Source organism: Ursus americanus, chromosome 9, assembly GCF_024610735.1.
Source record: "Ursus americanus isolate L20-20 chromosome 9, mUrsAme1.1.p, whole genome shotgun sequence".
Lineage (NCBI taxonomy): Eukaryota > Metazoa > Chordata > Mammalia > Carnivora > Ursidae > Ursus > Ursus americanus.
The window spans coordinates 71,836,447-71,852,993 of record NC_142135.1 but is presented as its reverse complement, the minus strand read 5'-3'; the positions used below and the strand labels follow the sequence as shown (position 1 = coordinate 71,852,993).

The window sequence follows — 16,547 nt, the reverse complement described above, 5'->3', positions numbered from 1 at the left end:
AGAACGTCCTCACTTAGATTGACTGATTTTTTAATGTTATGCCACATTTGTCTCTCCACTCCCTTCTCTTTTTCATCTTGGCCAAAGTGTTGGAACTTGCAGACACCATGAGACTCCATCCCGGCACACGTGTGTATACATCTCCTAAGATATGATATTCTTCTGCATAACCATAGTGCAGTTATCATACCCCCTATGAAACCCAGCAATTCCCTGATACCATGTTCAAATAGATTCAGATTTCCCCAATTATCCCAACCTGTGTCCTCCTCTACTGCCACCCCCCCAATCCAGGATTATTCAAGGCTCACCCATTGTGTTTCTTTCATCTCTTAATATGGAATAGTTGTCCTCACCCCCCAACCCCTGTACTTTTCAAAGTATCCAGACTAGTTACACACTATGGATTTTTCTGATCATTTTGTTCCTCTAACGTCTGTGTTTCCTATAAACTAGAAGTTAGTTCTAGAGGTTTCTGTGTCTTTTAAAACAACTGAGGTGGGTTTCACCTTCTTTCCTTCTTCTTGTCCACCTTTTGCAAGGGGAGTCAAGATGAGCGTGTGCGAAGGCGGAGTGCAGCAGACCGAGCTGGTCCATCCATTCGTTCTTGCCGCTCATATTCCCTGAGCACCGCTCTGTGCAGGCGCTAGGTAGCTACTGGGAATAGTGCCCTGAAGAAACAGGCTGGGGACCTCCCTGTCTGCCTCAATTGTGGTGGGGGCTGACCACGAATTAATCAATACATAATGGGATGTTGGTCACAATCAGAAAAAGAAAAAGCCTGAGGAATGGCAGAGGGGTGATCTTTTCAGTAGGATCTTTAGTGAAGACCAGTCTGGGCAGGTAACATTGTGTCTAGGTCTGGAGAGGGTGGAAGAGAGAGACAGAGGTGCAGAGACAGAGAGACTCTGAGAAGGAAAGAGGGAGAGAGAGACAGGAAGAGACAGAGAGACAGAGGGAGACAAAGAGAGATACAGAGTGTGCACTGGAGCTGGGCAGCTGGCCAGGCTGTGGGAGTGTGGGCAGCCCAGAGGCTCGGTGGGGGTGCAGTCAGTGTGAGGGGGAAGCAGGGTGCTGCGAAGGGCAAAGGGCAGCAGCAGTCAGGTGGACCCTTCAGGGCCTCCTCTTGGAGCTGGCTGTGTGCTCAGCGGTGGCATCTTCCCTTCTTGAACAGCACCATCTTAATGGATGATCAGTGAAACACAGCTTTTTTTGGGAGGGGGTGGGGGTTGAGACAGGTGAGAAAAGAACTTGCGTGTTTACTTATAGATCAACTCTAAAACCCATCTCGCTTATTTATAGATCAACTTAAAAACCGTTCTCCAGGGGCACCTGGGTGGCACAGCGGTTAAGCGTCTGCCTTCGGCTCAGGGCGTGATCCCGGAGTTGTGGGATCGAGCCCCATGTCAGGCTCCTCTGCTATGAGCCTGCTTCTTCCTCTCTCACTCCCCCTGCTTGTGTTCCCTCTCTCGCTGGCTGTCTCTATCTCTGTCAAATAAATAAATAAAATCTTAAAAAAAAAAAAAAAAAGACCGTTCTCCATTGCTGAAACTTTAGCATATTAAAAAGAGGGGGGCTGTTTTGAATCAAAGAAGTACTTGCTTCCCCTTTATTTTGGGAACTACAGCTCGCTAGTTTCGGAAAGAGGTATGACCGCCCTTTAGAGGCTTCATATCTCCATGATGAGATGATAAACAAGTCGAAGGTTGCAGGCCCCCTGGAAGCCTGCAGGACAAGGTGCAGAGACGAGCTGTGGCCTGTGGATGACAGTTTGACAGAAACCTCAAGATCTGAGGTTTCTTAGAACAATTCCTCCTCCGGGAGTTATTTCCTGATTCCCACCACCTCCTCCCCAAACTCGGAATCATCTCTCCCTCCTCTAAAGTTCTAGGCAGTGGTCCCCCAATGGCACTGCTTCCTAATTCCACAGATTACGCCCCTCCCGGGGGGAAGGGACAGCCTGCCTCCACTGGGCCCCAGGGAATTTCCTGGAATACATGCAGGGAATCTGTTCTATGTAGTTTGATGCTCCTTCAGCTTTGGGAACCGCTGCTCTACTGGACCTTTTAATGGAGCTCATAACAGATTTTTTGTTTTTAATGTACAGATTTAACCATAAGGCTATGCTGTAAGGCAAGCCTCCTATCTGATTTCAGTTTTTAAAGTCATCTCTTTAGTCCCCAGAGGGCTTGGTGCAGTGCTCTGTACATCCTAGTATTAACCAGAGAAACGAATAAAGGAGTTCGGCATTCGGAAGCACGGTTATGTCGTTCTGCACTGGTCGGGCGGGAGCCCCTTCCCTTCCCTGTTCCTCCTCCGAAGCATTATGCACGGTCACGGCGTGCTGATGCCTTCATTTGTGCCCCCGGCTCCACCATCTTTCCTGGTTTGCACACTCACATACCTTACTGGGAAGCCCACTGGAGCTGGTCATCTGGGTGTTCCTCCAGGCAGCATGCCTCCCATATCGGCGTCTCCTCTTTTATTTCCAGTCTTGGTAAAGGCCACTGCCATTTTCCCAGGCCCCAAGCCACATTCAGCTGGAGCCAGGTTCTGCGCCATCTAGCTCTTAATCATGCTTGCCTTTGAGGCCTCAAGCCCCCTCACTTGACCTTGCCCATGGTGTCCTCGTGAAATGACAAAGTAAGAAAAACAACTCCCCAGCATGGCACCCAAGGTGCGCCTCCCTATCCATCCCAACGCCTGGCCTTCCCTACCTGCTCCTTGGCCAAAGGGTTTCTCATCATACAACAAGTTCCCTGAAGGGATCAGCTTGAACTTCTTCCCTGAAGGAGTGAGATGAACCAGTTCCCCAAAGGGGTGTGATGAACTGGTTCCCTGAAAGGGCCATGTTATCTCGGGATCAGTATTTTGCATGTGAAATTCCTTCTTCCTGGAATCCCTTCAGTGACTCTGTCCTGCTTTGACTCAGAGCATTTCCTTCAGGACGTTTCCCCTGACTGCCTCTTTTTCCACTTGCCTGACTTAGGTGCCCTTTCTAGGTCCTGTGCACCCTCCGTCATTGACTCCCCACACTGTACTGTAATTTTAATTCACGATCATTGCCACAAGAATAGAGCATCTTCAGGGCAGGAATGATGTCTTCTGACATAAAATTGGTGTTCAATAAATACTTGCTGAATGAATGAATGAACACGCAAACGGTTATGTGAACAGTTTTCACATTTGAGTTTGTTAATATTTATAATAAAAAAATAAAAATGTTTTCTTTTTATTCTTTGTGAATGGAGATATTTTGGTAGCTTGGAGCCAGTTCTAAAATGGTAAAACAATGTCATTGCTTTTATATTCCCACAGGAAATATGGGATGTATAAAATCAAAAAGGAAAGACAATCTGAATGACGATGGAATAGATTTGAAGACTCAACCAGTACGTAATACTGACCGAACTATTTATGTGAGAGATCCAACGTCCAATAAACAGCAAAGGCCAGTAAGTAGATAGTCTCAGGGGAGAATTCCCACAGCAGGATCAAAGCATGGCTGCGTAATTTAAACACCAAATCTGTAACATGTGCATGCAAAAAAATCACATCCATTACTTGGGCCTCAAATAATTTTTGATGTGCTTTATAACCTAATCCTTTAAAGAGTTTGTAAACATTTTAGGAGGTAACCGGGCCACTTACTGTACAATAAAGGGCCTTTGATCACCTTCTCATGTGTAAAGAAAATCATCTTTCATATCACTGGTGGAAAGACCCACCCTTTATATATGAAGAAATCTGTCTCTCTGAACTTCTATGACTTAGGATAGGTAGTGAGATTAGCACAGTGGTCTGGAGGCAGAAGAAATTCTGGATTCAAGTCAGAAACTAAAATAAGTGTTAATGTGCCCTTTGGTGTATCATATTTTATCCCCTATCTTGTCATTCTTCAGTTAACTTCAAACAGTACAGATTATGAAGTTGTGATGACTTATTATAGAGAATTAAACAATTAAAAAAATACACAGCTAATTCTGCCCGCTAACCTTGGACAAATATCTGTACCAGAAATTTTATATGAGTGACGTGCTATTCGATGCAGTTGGGAAATGCTTGGCAAAGGAAGACTTAATAGTCTATCCGATTTCATGGACAAGAAGACCAGAGCTTTGGATAGTTGCTATGTTAAATGCACTTTACTTCAGATCTTTTATCCTTTCCATCTATTTTAATACATATATATATTATATATTATATATATTATATTATCAAATTAACCCCAATGCCTTTATGAAGAATTTTCATAGTGTCTCTAGTCTGACATGTTTTAAATATAAGACCTTGGCATTATAGAGTGTGTTATTGTTACCAAGCCTTCTGCCAGCTCTTTCCCCACTGTTCCCTATTATCCTGTACGTTTGATGTATGTCAGTCTCATGCCATTGCTGAAATTGAGAAATCACTGTTGGCCTTCTTAAAAAGTGGAGATGAAGAGTGAATATATTATTACTATTAATTATTGTAATGATGTTTCTAGATAGATAAATTGTTAAAATTACATAGAGAGAAACTCAAAATGTAGAAGACTATAGCTTTAATAATTTATATAAATATAATATTTAAAAACATTACATAAACAAGTATAAGTGTAGAACTATATTACATAAATATGATTCATAGAAAAGATAATGATTTAAAGAATTGGAGTCACAGATAGTTTCCTTATTATAGACTTTAAGAGATCTCATAAAAAGAATCTTGCTTTTCCTGGTATCACGTGCTAGGCATTTTATATGCTTTAAACCCAAGTTTTCTTTTGCAATGATGGACAAAGATGCCCTTGATTCGGAAAAACAAAGGCAAATCATATAAACGTACCATTTTTCCTCCTACTAAGAGTAAAAGGGGTTAAACATGGAGTTGGAAGGCAGAAGTTGTAAACCGGTTTGCAATATGGCACCTCCCTCCTGGATTCTGTCTTATAGTCTGTGCCTTCTCTGGTCATAGCTGCCCTTGTTTCCTGAGCGCGGCAGCGTGGCCTTATCCCATGGCCATAGATAACGCTCCCAGCCGTGACCAGATGTGCCAAAAATGAACACTCTGGCTCCATGACAGAGGAGCTCTGAGGAGCTGGTGAGGTAGAGTTGATGGAATTCAACAACCCCCCAAGGAAAAGACATTTTGAGGAAAGAGTTATGGCAGATGAGTTGCCCATACGTGTTTTGGTCTTCCAGAAAGTCCGTTAAAACATTTGTAAATTAAGGACTCTTTGATATTTCAAAATCAGCTTGCTGCTTTCAAAGTGATTTAATTAGTTTCTCCTCTTCTATTTATTTCCTCTAAACCATTTATAATTGATCATGCATCCTAATTATGCAAATCCCCATGATTAAAAAATCAGTCTAGAACTTCTTAAAGTAAATATTCAAGGATAACAACGGACCCCTGATTTTCTGATGCCAGGACGTAGAGTAATGTCCCCTTCCCCACTGCCCGGACCTCATAATTGGAGATTTTATGGGCAACGGTCATCAGAAATTTAAATTTCAAAAAAAAAGAAGAGAAAAGAAATTTAAATTTCAGTGCAAACTGTTTTGGTCCCATTCCATTAAGTCACTGAATCAAAGGGAAAAGTTGCATGATTTGTGGATATAGGCCTTGGGCAGTACTTTCCTGAAAAGGGGCCCAAGAGGTCTTATCATCCTCCCCATGGTCACTGAGAGAAAAAGGAATTTGATTTAAAAGGTCAATGAGGTGGCCTTTTGTCCCACGGACCCTTCCTGCTAATCCACCTCCCAACTGAAGTAACCAGGGTTGCCATCTGTCCCCGTGACGGGAGCAGGGTCAGCCTTAGGAAGCCTGGATCCGTCAGGACCTGTTCTTAGCCTCTAGTGACAGAGCCCTGACTGGTTTTCTAAACAAGTCTGGGAAACACGGAGATCAGGAGTCCTGGCCAAAGTGTCAATCCCACCAAGCCAACAGGGGCCCAGGCCATTTCCATCTTGTGCTCTGCTGTTCCTGGTGTCTGGTTTCCATGCTGAGACTGCAGCCTTCACCTGTTCACTTCCTGGCACCACCGACGGCAAATGACTGCTTTTAGAAGGGAGAGCCGTTCTGCTGAGCTGTGTCGGTTGGGACTCAGCTCCGCAAAATGTTTTCTCTGTTCTCCTCTTCTTTTCGGCTTCCTAAATTAGCCATTCTAAACCTCATTTGCTACTGTGAAAAAAATGATATGAGTGTGAGTAAGAAAAGCTAAATGTAAAAATCCTTTTCCTAACCAATATTCTCTCCTAGGTTCCAGAATCTCAGCTTTTACCAGGACAGAGGTTCCAAACTAAAGGTATGTTTCCATAGCAACATGGTGGTTTTCCTTTCTTTACTGTTAGAGATACTATAAGGGAGTCGGCTTGGGTGTTTTTATTTATACTTTCATTGTGGAGAAATCCATGGAATATAAAATTTATCGTTGTAACCATTTTTACGTGTCCAGTTGAGTAGTGTTAGGCACATTGACATTATTGGCAGCCAGCATCCATCTCTAGAACTTCATCTCCCCAGTCTGTCCAAACTTAACACTACCTCCCTGTTCCCCTACTCCCCTCAGCCCCTGGCAGCCACTATTCCACTTTTCACCTCGATGAATTTGGCTACTCTTAGGTACCTCAAATAAGTGGAAGCATAAAAGTGTTTGTCCTTTCGTGTCTGGCTTATTTCACTCCTTGTAACGTCTTCAAGGCTCATCCATGTTGTAGCTCATGTCAGAACGTTCTCCCATTTTAAGGCTGAATCATATCTTGTTGTATGTACACACCACATTTTGTTTATCCATTCATTTGTCACTGAACATTTGGACTGTTCCCTCCTTTTAGCTCTTGCGAATAGTGCTACTCTGAACATGGCTGTATCATTTCTTAAATAAAGGGCAGCAGTTAATTATAGTTGTAGGTCTGTGTGGTTGGGGATAACATGAAGTGTATCCAGTGTGGATGATATGTTGCTTACTGCAGACCATGTGGGCTCTGAGCCCCACTAGGCAGGAAACACACGGTTATTCATCTTTTGTGCCTGATAAAGGCTTGTTAAAATGTTTCCATTGATGGATTCTTGAAGGTCTTCCCTTTCGTCCTTCATTTTTAGATCCGGAGGAGCAAGGAGACATCGTGGTAGCCTTGTATCCCTATGATGGCATCCACCCGGACGACTTATCTTTCAAAAAAGGAGAGAAGATGAAAGTCCTGGAGGAGTAAGTACCCCCACGCACCCTGTGCCTGCTGGCCCTTTACTCAGGCCACTGAGTCCTGGCCCCTTCGTATTGTTCCCAGCAGCACAGCAATAACCAGCCTCCCAGCCTCCTGCTTGCTAGCAGGGCTTTGGGAGTGGAAGGAGTGGGGCCAAAGGAATCTTCCTCTTATGTTCTCCAGCTTTCCCTTTGAATGCAGACACCGGTTTCTTTATCCATCTGTGCCCCCTTAAGTAGTTTGTGTGTGTGTGGAATTTGCATGTTATTTTAATGCCATGTTTAGTTAGCTGTATTGCTTAAATTCAGACTGGGTTTATGGGTCCGACTTGGTTTGATTTTTAAGGGCACTGTGCTGAAGCAGCCATCATTTTGGAAAAGCCCCTACTCAGCAGTTGTCCTCTTTCTGTGAAGACACTTAGACATCGTCATGTCCTTGACCCACCCCTCCCCCCCCATGCTGACTCACAGACCCATGGCTCAGACCACAGGGGCTTGGTACTCAGAATAAGGATTTCGCAAGTATTTCCCCCTGATCTTGCATACATTGTCACCCTGGCCCGCCAACCGGGGTTGGAGGAAGGAGACCTTTTAGTAAGTACAAGGTGCTAAGTGATTAAGAGCACTTACCGCTCACGGGTGAGTGTGAACTTGGGCCTAATTCTGGCCCTGCCTCTTGATAGCTTTGTGACCTTGACCAGTCAGTTCGGCTCTATGCCTTTGTTTTGTCACTTAAGAAATGGGAGCGGCAGTGGCTCTGTCATGGGGTTGCTGTGAGAATGTCGTGTGTGCACATGTGTGTAAACACAGCATAGACGTACAGTGGGCAGCAGCTTCGTGTCATGTGGCTGTCCTTCAAGTCTTGCAATCAAGGAGCCTGGCCGTGTGTGGGAATTTGAACATTATAGTTGAGGCTCATGGGAACCCTCCATTCCTGCCTCCTTCCTCGGCCCCAGCCTCCTCCTTGGCTCCATGCTGAGAGCAGGAACGTGGGGATGAGCCTACCTGCTTGGAATTCTTTATGGTTTTCCATTTCTTTTCTTCACAGCAGCTCTCTATGGAAATAGATGTTTTAACAGAGGAGTTTATAACGTGAGAGCATGTTTCATTGTTCCCTTGACTCCCGTTTCTGTGAGGGTCCTACAGCATTTCTTAGAGATCCTGGGGGAAATTACAAACATGTTGCTTCTACAAAATAGGAACCATTTTCATCGATTCTTGTGTGTACAGCGCTGAGCACAGTGACCCAGTTGTGAGGCTGTTTCCTTTGCCTTAGTCTCTAAACACATTTTTATTTCAGCAAAAGGAATGAGTTTTCCTGCTGGATTCTGGGATTCCAGGGATCTTACCACCCTCCTTCACCCCACAAAACAGACACCTTAAGATAATTGCTATTGCAGTTCTTGACTCATTGGAAACAAACACTTATTTTTTTTTTAAAGATTTTCTTTTTTTAAAAGTAATCTCTACATTCAATGTGGGACTCGAACCCACAAGCCCGAGATCAAGAGTCAATGCTCAACCAACAGAGCCAGCCACACGCCCCTTGGACACAAACACTTTTTGATGTCTGTTTCTCTTCCAGGCATGGAGAATGGTGGAAAGCTAAATCCCTTTCAACAAAGAGAGAAGGGTTCATCCCCAGCAACTACGTTGCCAAAGTCAACACCTTAGAAACGGAAGAGTGAGTCCTTCCCTCTTGCCATCTTGGATGGTTTTGTTTGCTGCCTTGGCTTTTTTATGCATTCCTTATCTTTTTCCTTCCCTGGAGAATAACATCCATGAAACGTGACAATGTCTTCTCAGGTGGTTTTTCAAGGATATAACCAGGAAAGACGCAGAAAGGCAGCTGCTGGCTCCAGGGAACAGTGCCGGAGCTTTTCTTATTAGAGAAAGCGAAACCTTAAAAGGTAGGAAGTGGTTTAAGTCCCCTTGTAAATCACTATTTAGGAAATCATTCTTAGAAACTAGTCTAGTCTTTTTTTAAAAAAACTAGTCTTTTTTTTAAAAAAAAAGATATATTCTTATAGTGAAAGTTTTATGGTTTGATAACAAATAAACTAAAGTGATTAGTTTTACTACAAAAAGTAACATAGCAGACATAATTACGGCCATGTCTTACCTCGCTTTATGTTTGCTGAGCCTCTTACATTACGGTTGAGTGTAAATCTTGATATTTTAAGAGAAAGGAAATCAAAATAACTTTTCAGTTCAGCAAAATAATAATAAAAAAAGCTAGCATGAAGAGGGAAAACGGCATGTTGGTAAGCTTCATGGCAACAAAATGGTAGCTTCATTTGTCAAGTAGACTTCTTACAGGACTTAAATTATGCACCAGATACACAGTGAATTTACATTTTGCATATTTTATGGGAAAATGTGTCCTACAGTGTTGTATAAGGCAGATCTTACTTGTAAAATATAAGCACAATCTCTACTTGCGTTTTTCCCCACAGGAAGCTACTCTCTTTCTGTCAGAGATTATGACCCTGTGCATGGTGATGTTATTAAGCACTACAAAATTAGAAGTCTGGACAATGGAGGTTATTACATCTCTCCACGAATCACTTTTCCTTGTATCAGTGACATGATTAAACATTACCAAAGTAAGTAAAAACTGAAGGTCGGACAAGACAAAACAGATTTATCATGAAGTGTAGGGTGTCAAACACATTTTTATATTACAATTCTCCTACCTCATATTTCTTTTGGATGAAGTTAGAGGATCATATTCTGTAACTGATTCTAAATTAATCTATAATTACGTATGCATTTAAAGCCAGATTTGATCTTAGTGAGTAATTATCCCAGTTCTTCCCACCCGATCCATGCTGTCTGACAGTTAATGTTCCAAAACTGTGAGGAGAAAAATGAATATTCTCTTCATGTAGTGCATATTTTTACAACACATCTTTAAATATTTGGAATCAGAATGCAGATTTGCAGATCTGTGTCTTTGTAGATGTATGTGTATATGTGTATAAAAGTAACCTACAGTCTGGATAAAAGAAAACAGAAATAACAATGACAAGAAAATATTTAGAAGTGGCAAGTCAATGGTCCTCTGTCTCCAGTGCCACTTTCCAGCCCTGTGATGCCAAACCCATGGGCGGCCTTTAGGTTCGTTCCCTGTGTGACTGAACTGAGTTGCAGTGGGTAGCTGCTGGTACAGTTTATTTCTGCAACCCACTCCGAGGGGATACACAATGTAGGTCTGCAGACAGTACTAATGGATAGAATCAAGGATGTTCTGAATTGTCTTTCAGGTAAGAATTTCCAAAGTCACGATTAGACAAGAGATACTGCCATAGCATTTTAGGTTCGTAGACTACGTCGACCTGGAAATGATCCCACTAGTAGTCGAAATTTCTTCATAGATACTGGTAAATTACGAAGTAGGACATTTCTTAACCTTTTTTTTTTTTTAATCTCTTTCACATTAGAGCAGTCAGATGGCTTGTGCAGAAGATTGGAGAAGGCGTGTATTAGCCCCAAACCACAAAAGCCATGGGACAAAGATGCCTGGGAGATCCCACGGGATTCCATCAAGTTGGTGAAAAGGCTTGGTGCCGGGCAGTTCGGGGAAGTCTGGATGGGTGAGTGTGTGGCTCTGGCGGAGGCGACCAGAGAAATAAGGGCTCAAGCCAGTGTCCATCCATTTTCTCAGCCAAACATTAAACCATGTCAGAAGCATCACTTGTTTTGTTTTGCTTTGTCCACCTGGCACCAAGAACTGGCCTCAAATTGGTTTGGTTGGACTCTCTTTGTTGTAATTTTCTCTCTTCTTTTTAAAAGTTTTTTAAAACCATTTTTAGTTGAATTATAGTTGACATACAATGTTGTATTCGTTTCAGGTATATAGCATAGTGATTCAACAATTCTGTGTTCTGTGCTCTGCTCACCATGAGAAGTGTAGTCGCCATCTGTCACCATACGACATTGTTATGACATTATTGACTCTGTCTTCCATGTTGTGCTTTTCTTCACCGTGACCTAATTGCTTTATAACTGGATGTTTGTACCTCTTACTCCCCTTTACCTATTTCACTTCTCCTCCTGCCCCTGGTAGTAGCTCTTTTAGAATGAACATTTATAAGGGAGAGGACAGTGGGTTTTTATCCTGACTGTTCTGTCTACTCATTCATGATTCTCTCATCACCAGATTCTCTGGACACATATTTTAAGGGTTGGGAATTGGCTTCCCTCTCAGGGAAAATTATATTTGGGGTGAGGATAGTCCTTAGTAGTGGGCGTAATAGGAAGCATCACATTTATTGCACTTTCTCACCAAGAAAGTTTCTAAAGATGTGCAAAGTGCTGCCATTAATGAATCATTCCTTTTTGTCAAGTCCTGCCTTCCCAGGCTGACAGAGGTATGATGAAATTAGAGCAGTGACTTCTCCAGAGGAATTTTTCCCCATGTCTTTTCTAAAGTTTTTATAGCGAATGTGAATTTTCTTTTTCTTTTGTGATAGAATTTTTAAAGCCTCTCTTTAAAAAGTCATGTTCTCTTTGAGGTTCTAACTGAAAATGCCATTGCTCTTGTTAAGGATAACACGTGAAGTCATACACATCTTAGTGGATCGCTTTTTCTGTGCCAGCTTTGTCTGAATGAAAAGCAACTGTGATTTCTAGAGAGACGAAGGGGTAGCAGCTTTTAATCCTGTGCAGTCCCCGCTGAGCAGAAGCTAGACACTCAGCCTGCTGAGACCATGCAGGCACCTCGCTTGCCCATCCAGGGGTCCGGTCTGTGAGGGAGAGGGGTTTTCTCCTCTAACGTCTTGGCCACTAGTGTCAGAGTACTGCTTCCTTTCTCCTGTTGCTGTTGCTTGAGTTGAAGCATCTTTTAAATACAACAGATACTGACCCAGCATAGAATGAGTTCTCACTGCACTGTAAGTCTGTGAACTTGTTGTGGAATTGAGGTAAACGATAATTACAGAACCTGACAGTCTTCATTTTGGTTGGCATATTCCAGAACCAGTCAGTAGTGCCCATTTCCATCCCAGTCAGCAGATTCGTGGATGTGAGTGTGTGCTCCTGACGCGGCCTCTTCTCATTCACACTCTGTGGCCCAGGTCATAGAATCAAACTCCGCCTTTATCTGTCTGCCGTTTTCCTTTTTATTGAGGTAGAATTTGTGTCACATAAAATCAGTCATTTTAGGATTTTATTTATTTATTTTAGAGAGAGAGAGCGTGCGTGCGAGAGAGAGCACAGGCAGGGGGACAGGGAGAAGCAGACTCCCCACTGAGCAGGGAGCCCGACATGGGGCTTGATCCCAGGACCCTGGGGTCATGACCTGAGCCAAAGGCAGATGCTTAACTGACTGAGCCACCCAGGCATCCCCAAATCAGTCATTTTAAAGTGAACAATTCTGTGACATTTACTACATTCACACTGTTGTGTAACCACCACCTCCATCTAGTTCCAGAATACATTCATCACCCCAAAAGGAAGCACTGTGCCTGTGAAGCAATCGTTCCCCATTTCCCCTTCCCCCCGGACCCTGGCAACCACCATTCTACCTGTCTCAATGAACTTGACTAATCCAGGGACCTCATGTAAGTTGAATCACACTGCATTTATCCTTTTGTGACTGGCTTATGTCACTTAACGTAATGTCCTCAAGGCTCCTCCGTGTTGTAGCATATGTCAGAATTTCATCCTTTTTATGGCTGAATAATGTTCTGCTGTATGGATATACCACAATTTGTTTATCCATTTATCTGCTGATGGATATTTGGGTTGTTTCCACCTTTTGGCTATTGTGACTAATGCTGCTACGGGCGTTCACATACAGATTGTGTAGACAAATGGTGTCATTTCTATTGGGTATATACATTCTTTTAGGAGTGAAATTGCTGAGTCATATGGTAATTCTATCATTAACTTTTTGAGGGATCATCAAGCTGTTATCTGCTCATTTAAAAAAAAAAGCCACCTTCTTTATTCCTCTGAGATATTTGTATTTATTTCTTAATATATTTTTTTGCAAACCCACAGAATAGGGGCCGGAATTGTGTAATAAACATTACAGACACTTCACCTGAGTTCACCAGTTAGTAGTTTGCTATATTTGCTTTATCTCTTTTCTACATACATACACATACACATAAATATTTTATTTTTCTTGGTGTTGTTGTTGAACCACTTGAGGGTGAGTTGCAGATGTGATGACTTTTCACCCCTAAATACTGAAATATGTGTCTCCTAAGAGCAGGACCATTCTCTTACATGATACCTTGGCCACTTGAGGAGATCTAACATTGATGCATACTATTATCTAATACAGAGTCTAGAATTTCTTTAGTTGTCCCAGTAATGCCCTTGAGCTCCTTAGGATCATGTATTTGCATTGAGTTGACGTGTCTTCACTATCCTCTACTCTGGAACAGTCCCTTGGTCCTTCTTCATCCTTTATGACATTTTGTAGAACATGGGTCAGTTGTTCTGTAGAATGTTTCTCATTTGGATTTTTCCATGATTTGGCTCAGGGGTTGCCTTTGTGCATGAATACTATCTAAGTAGTAAGTGATGCTATGTCCTCAGCGCATTTACCAGGAGGCACAAAATATTAGTTAGTCCCATTATTGCTCATGGTCTATTTGATTTTAAGGAGGTCTACCAGATATCTCCATTGTAAATATTACTTTTTAATTCCCTTTCATAATTAATTAATAATCTGTGGGGAGATATTTAAGATCATGTAAATATCCTCTGCTCCAAAAGAATTTTCCCCAAGTGGTTTCAGCATTATCTGCTCATTTTGAGTTCTTTTCCCTCTTAGAAGCCATCACTTCTCTAAAAAGAAGCTGTCCCTGTCTTCCTCCACGCTCCCCGCAAACATGTCTTCTCCAACCCCACTGGCTCATGAGGGAACCAGGTACCTGCCTAATTCCCCTGGCCATCTGAGTGCTCTTCCCTCCCCGTATTTACCATGATTTTGAGTGGGGAGGAGGTGATGAAGTGAGGGGTGAGGAAGAAGAAGGATAGAAGGAGGAATATCCCAGCTGTACAGTGTCTTCTGGTCCCCTCTAGGCACATATGCATCAATTATCTCTCATAGTCACCGCAGTAACACCGTGAGGTAGGAATTATTGCCATCATTTGATAAACAAGGACACTGGACTCAGACAAGCGACTTGCCCAAAGTCATTCGAGGCAGTGAAGACGCCAGCCTCTTTGGCATCCCAGAGACCTGGACTCACTTGCTCGCTAATAAGCTATTTACAAGTTAATTTGACCTCATCAGTTTCCACATCAGTAAAATGGGCAGACAACCATCTTTTCAGTTGCTGAAATGAGAATGAGATTATACCTGACGTGTTTTCTATACAATATGATTCTGTGCTCTTCAGTTTTATTTATTTTACCGTATTTGGCCATAGTCACTGGAAGCTGTATTTCATTGGATTTTTCCCCATTTCCAGTCATGAGTTCAAACTATAAATGATCCAGTTAGACCTCTGTGAATATTTGCCAGCAAAGGACTTGCATACCTGTCACAAAGAGAAAAGTAGAGGGAGCTTAACTAGGGTGTACTCATCTGCTCTAAAACAGTAACCCAGCATACGGAATGATGGTTTGGAGTTCTGTTCTAACCTCCTTGTGTTCAGCTGTGAAGCCAGGATAAAGGCATCAAACTACATGCTATTTGCACTGGAGAGATAAGGGATAAGATCTGCTAGTTTGAGAAATTGCTTTGAGGGAAGAGATTAAGCTTGTCCTCTTGTATTTTCTTATAATTCTCTTTTTTGAATATTAAAGATTTTATTTATTGATTTATCAGAGAAAGAGAGGGGGGAGAGAGAGAGCACAAGCAGGGAGAGCAGCAGGCAGAGACAAAAGCAGGCTCCCCGCTGAGCAAGGAGCCCGATGTGGGACTCAATCTCAGGACCCTGGGATCATGACCTGAGCTGAAGGCAGATGCTTACCCGACTGAGCCACCCAGGCGCCCCTTCTTAAAATTTTCTTGAGAGCTACTAGCAAGCAGAATGGTAATCTCTTTGCCAGCTTTACCATGGTGGTGGTCACAGGAGCGATATGCCAGCCCAACTCGGCCAAAGAAACTGATGAGGGGGTGAGCTAACGTAGCAGCAGGGGGCACATGCCTGAGTCGACTGGCTCACAGTACATTTCTGTCCTGAGTGGCCCAAGCCTGTGCTGAAATCGTTACCTGCAGCTCAAGCTCATTGGTCCTTCTGAGATTAGGAAAACCTCTGCTTCCAATTCCAAATATACTAGACCTCCTGCCCGTTTCTCACCTTTTCCTGTTCATGCACTTCCACTGGCCACCTGCTAAATCTTCACACTGTTTTTTTGGAACATTTTTTAGCATGTGCCCAGGTGGTGGGAGAAACTGAGCTTAAAAGAGAGGAGAAATGTGGCATCAGAAAATATGTAATTGTTCTATCAGGAGTATTATTTGGATTTAAACTGTTTGAAAGAAGGTAAAAATCTGGTGAAAATTCACCATTTGAATAGCTTTGCTAATAATTTTGTGTTTATGGTCAAATGCATATAACATAAAATTTACCATCTTAACCATTTTTAAGTATACAATTCAGTACTGTTATAGACATTCCCATTAGACAGCCAATTTCCAATGCTCTTTTTATCTTGCAAAACTGAGCTTCTGTACTCTTTAAACAACAATTCCCCTTAACCCTCTTCCCAGCCCCTGTCAACCACCATTCTGCTTTCTGTCTATATAAATACGACCAGCCTTGGTATATCAAATAAGCAGAATCATAAAATATGTACTTTTTTTGTGTGACTGGCTTATTTCCTGTAGCACATCCTCCAGTTCATGCCTGTTGTAGCCTGTGATGGAATTTCTTTCCATTCTAAAGCTGACTAATATTTTGTTGACCCATTCGTCCACTGATAGACACGTGGGTTGATTCCCAAGTTATTGTGAATAATGCTGCTATGTACATGCGTGCACAGATTTCTCTTTGAGACCCTGCTTCCAATTCTCTGGGGCATATACTCAGAGTGGGATTGCTGGATCACAGGGAAATTCCATATTTAAGTTTTTGAGGAACTGCCATACTGTTTTCCATAGCAGCTACACTTTACATTCCTACCAACAGTGCACAAGGCTTCCAATTTCTCCACATCCTCATCAACACTTACTCTTTACTTCTCTCTGTCTCTCTCTCTTTCTCTCCCCTTCCTTCCTTCCTTCCTTCCTTCCTCCCCTTACTCCCTGCCTTCCTCCCTTTCTAAGGTAGCCATCCTAATGGGTGTTAGGTTTTGTCTCATTATGATTTTGATATGCATTTCCCTAGTGATTAGTTATGTTCAGCATATGTGTTTATATTTTCATGTGTTTACTGGCCATTTATATATCTTC

The 16,547-nt window shown here is 42.5% G+C and overlaps 1 protein-coding gene across 6 annotated transcripts in view; it reads left to right on the top strand.

The window, feature by feature from the left end:
• LYN (LYN proto-oncogene, Src family tyrosine kinase) overlaps positions 1–16,547 on the top strand; it is a 118,059-nt gene that overhangs the window by 51,333 nt on the left and 50,179 nt on the right. For 4 of the 6 annotated variants that reach the window (XM_045789070.2, XM_087864873.1, XM_045789071.2 and 1 more), the window contains exons 2-8: positions 3,319–3,455; positions 6,244–6,289; positions 7,087–7,192; positions 8,772–8,870; positions 8,993–9,096; positions 9,643–9,792; positions 10,630–10,782. In XM_045789070.2, coding sequence (XP_045645026.1) covers positions 3,324–3,455; positions 6,244–6,289; positions 7,087–7,192; positions 8,772–8,870; positions 8,993–9,096; positions 9,643–9,792; positions 10,630–10,782 — 790 coding nt within the window. In that variant the 5' untranslated portion in view covers positions 3,319–3,323. The remainder of the gene's footprint in view (positions 1–3,318; positions 3,456–6,243; positions 6,290–7,086; positions 7,193–8,771; positions 8,871–8,992; positions 9,097–9,642; positions 9,793–10,629; positions 10,783–16,547) is intronic. The other 2 variants (XM_045789072.2, XM_087864875.1) reach the window with 1 other exon arrangement.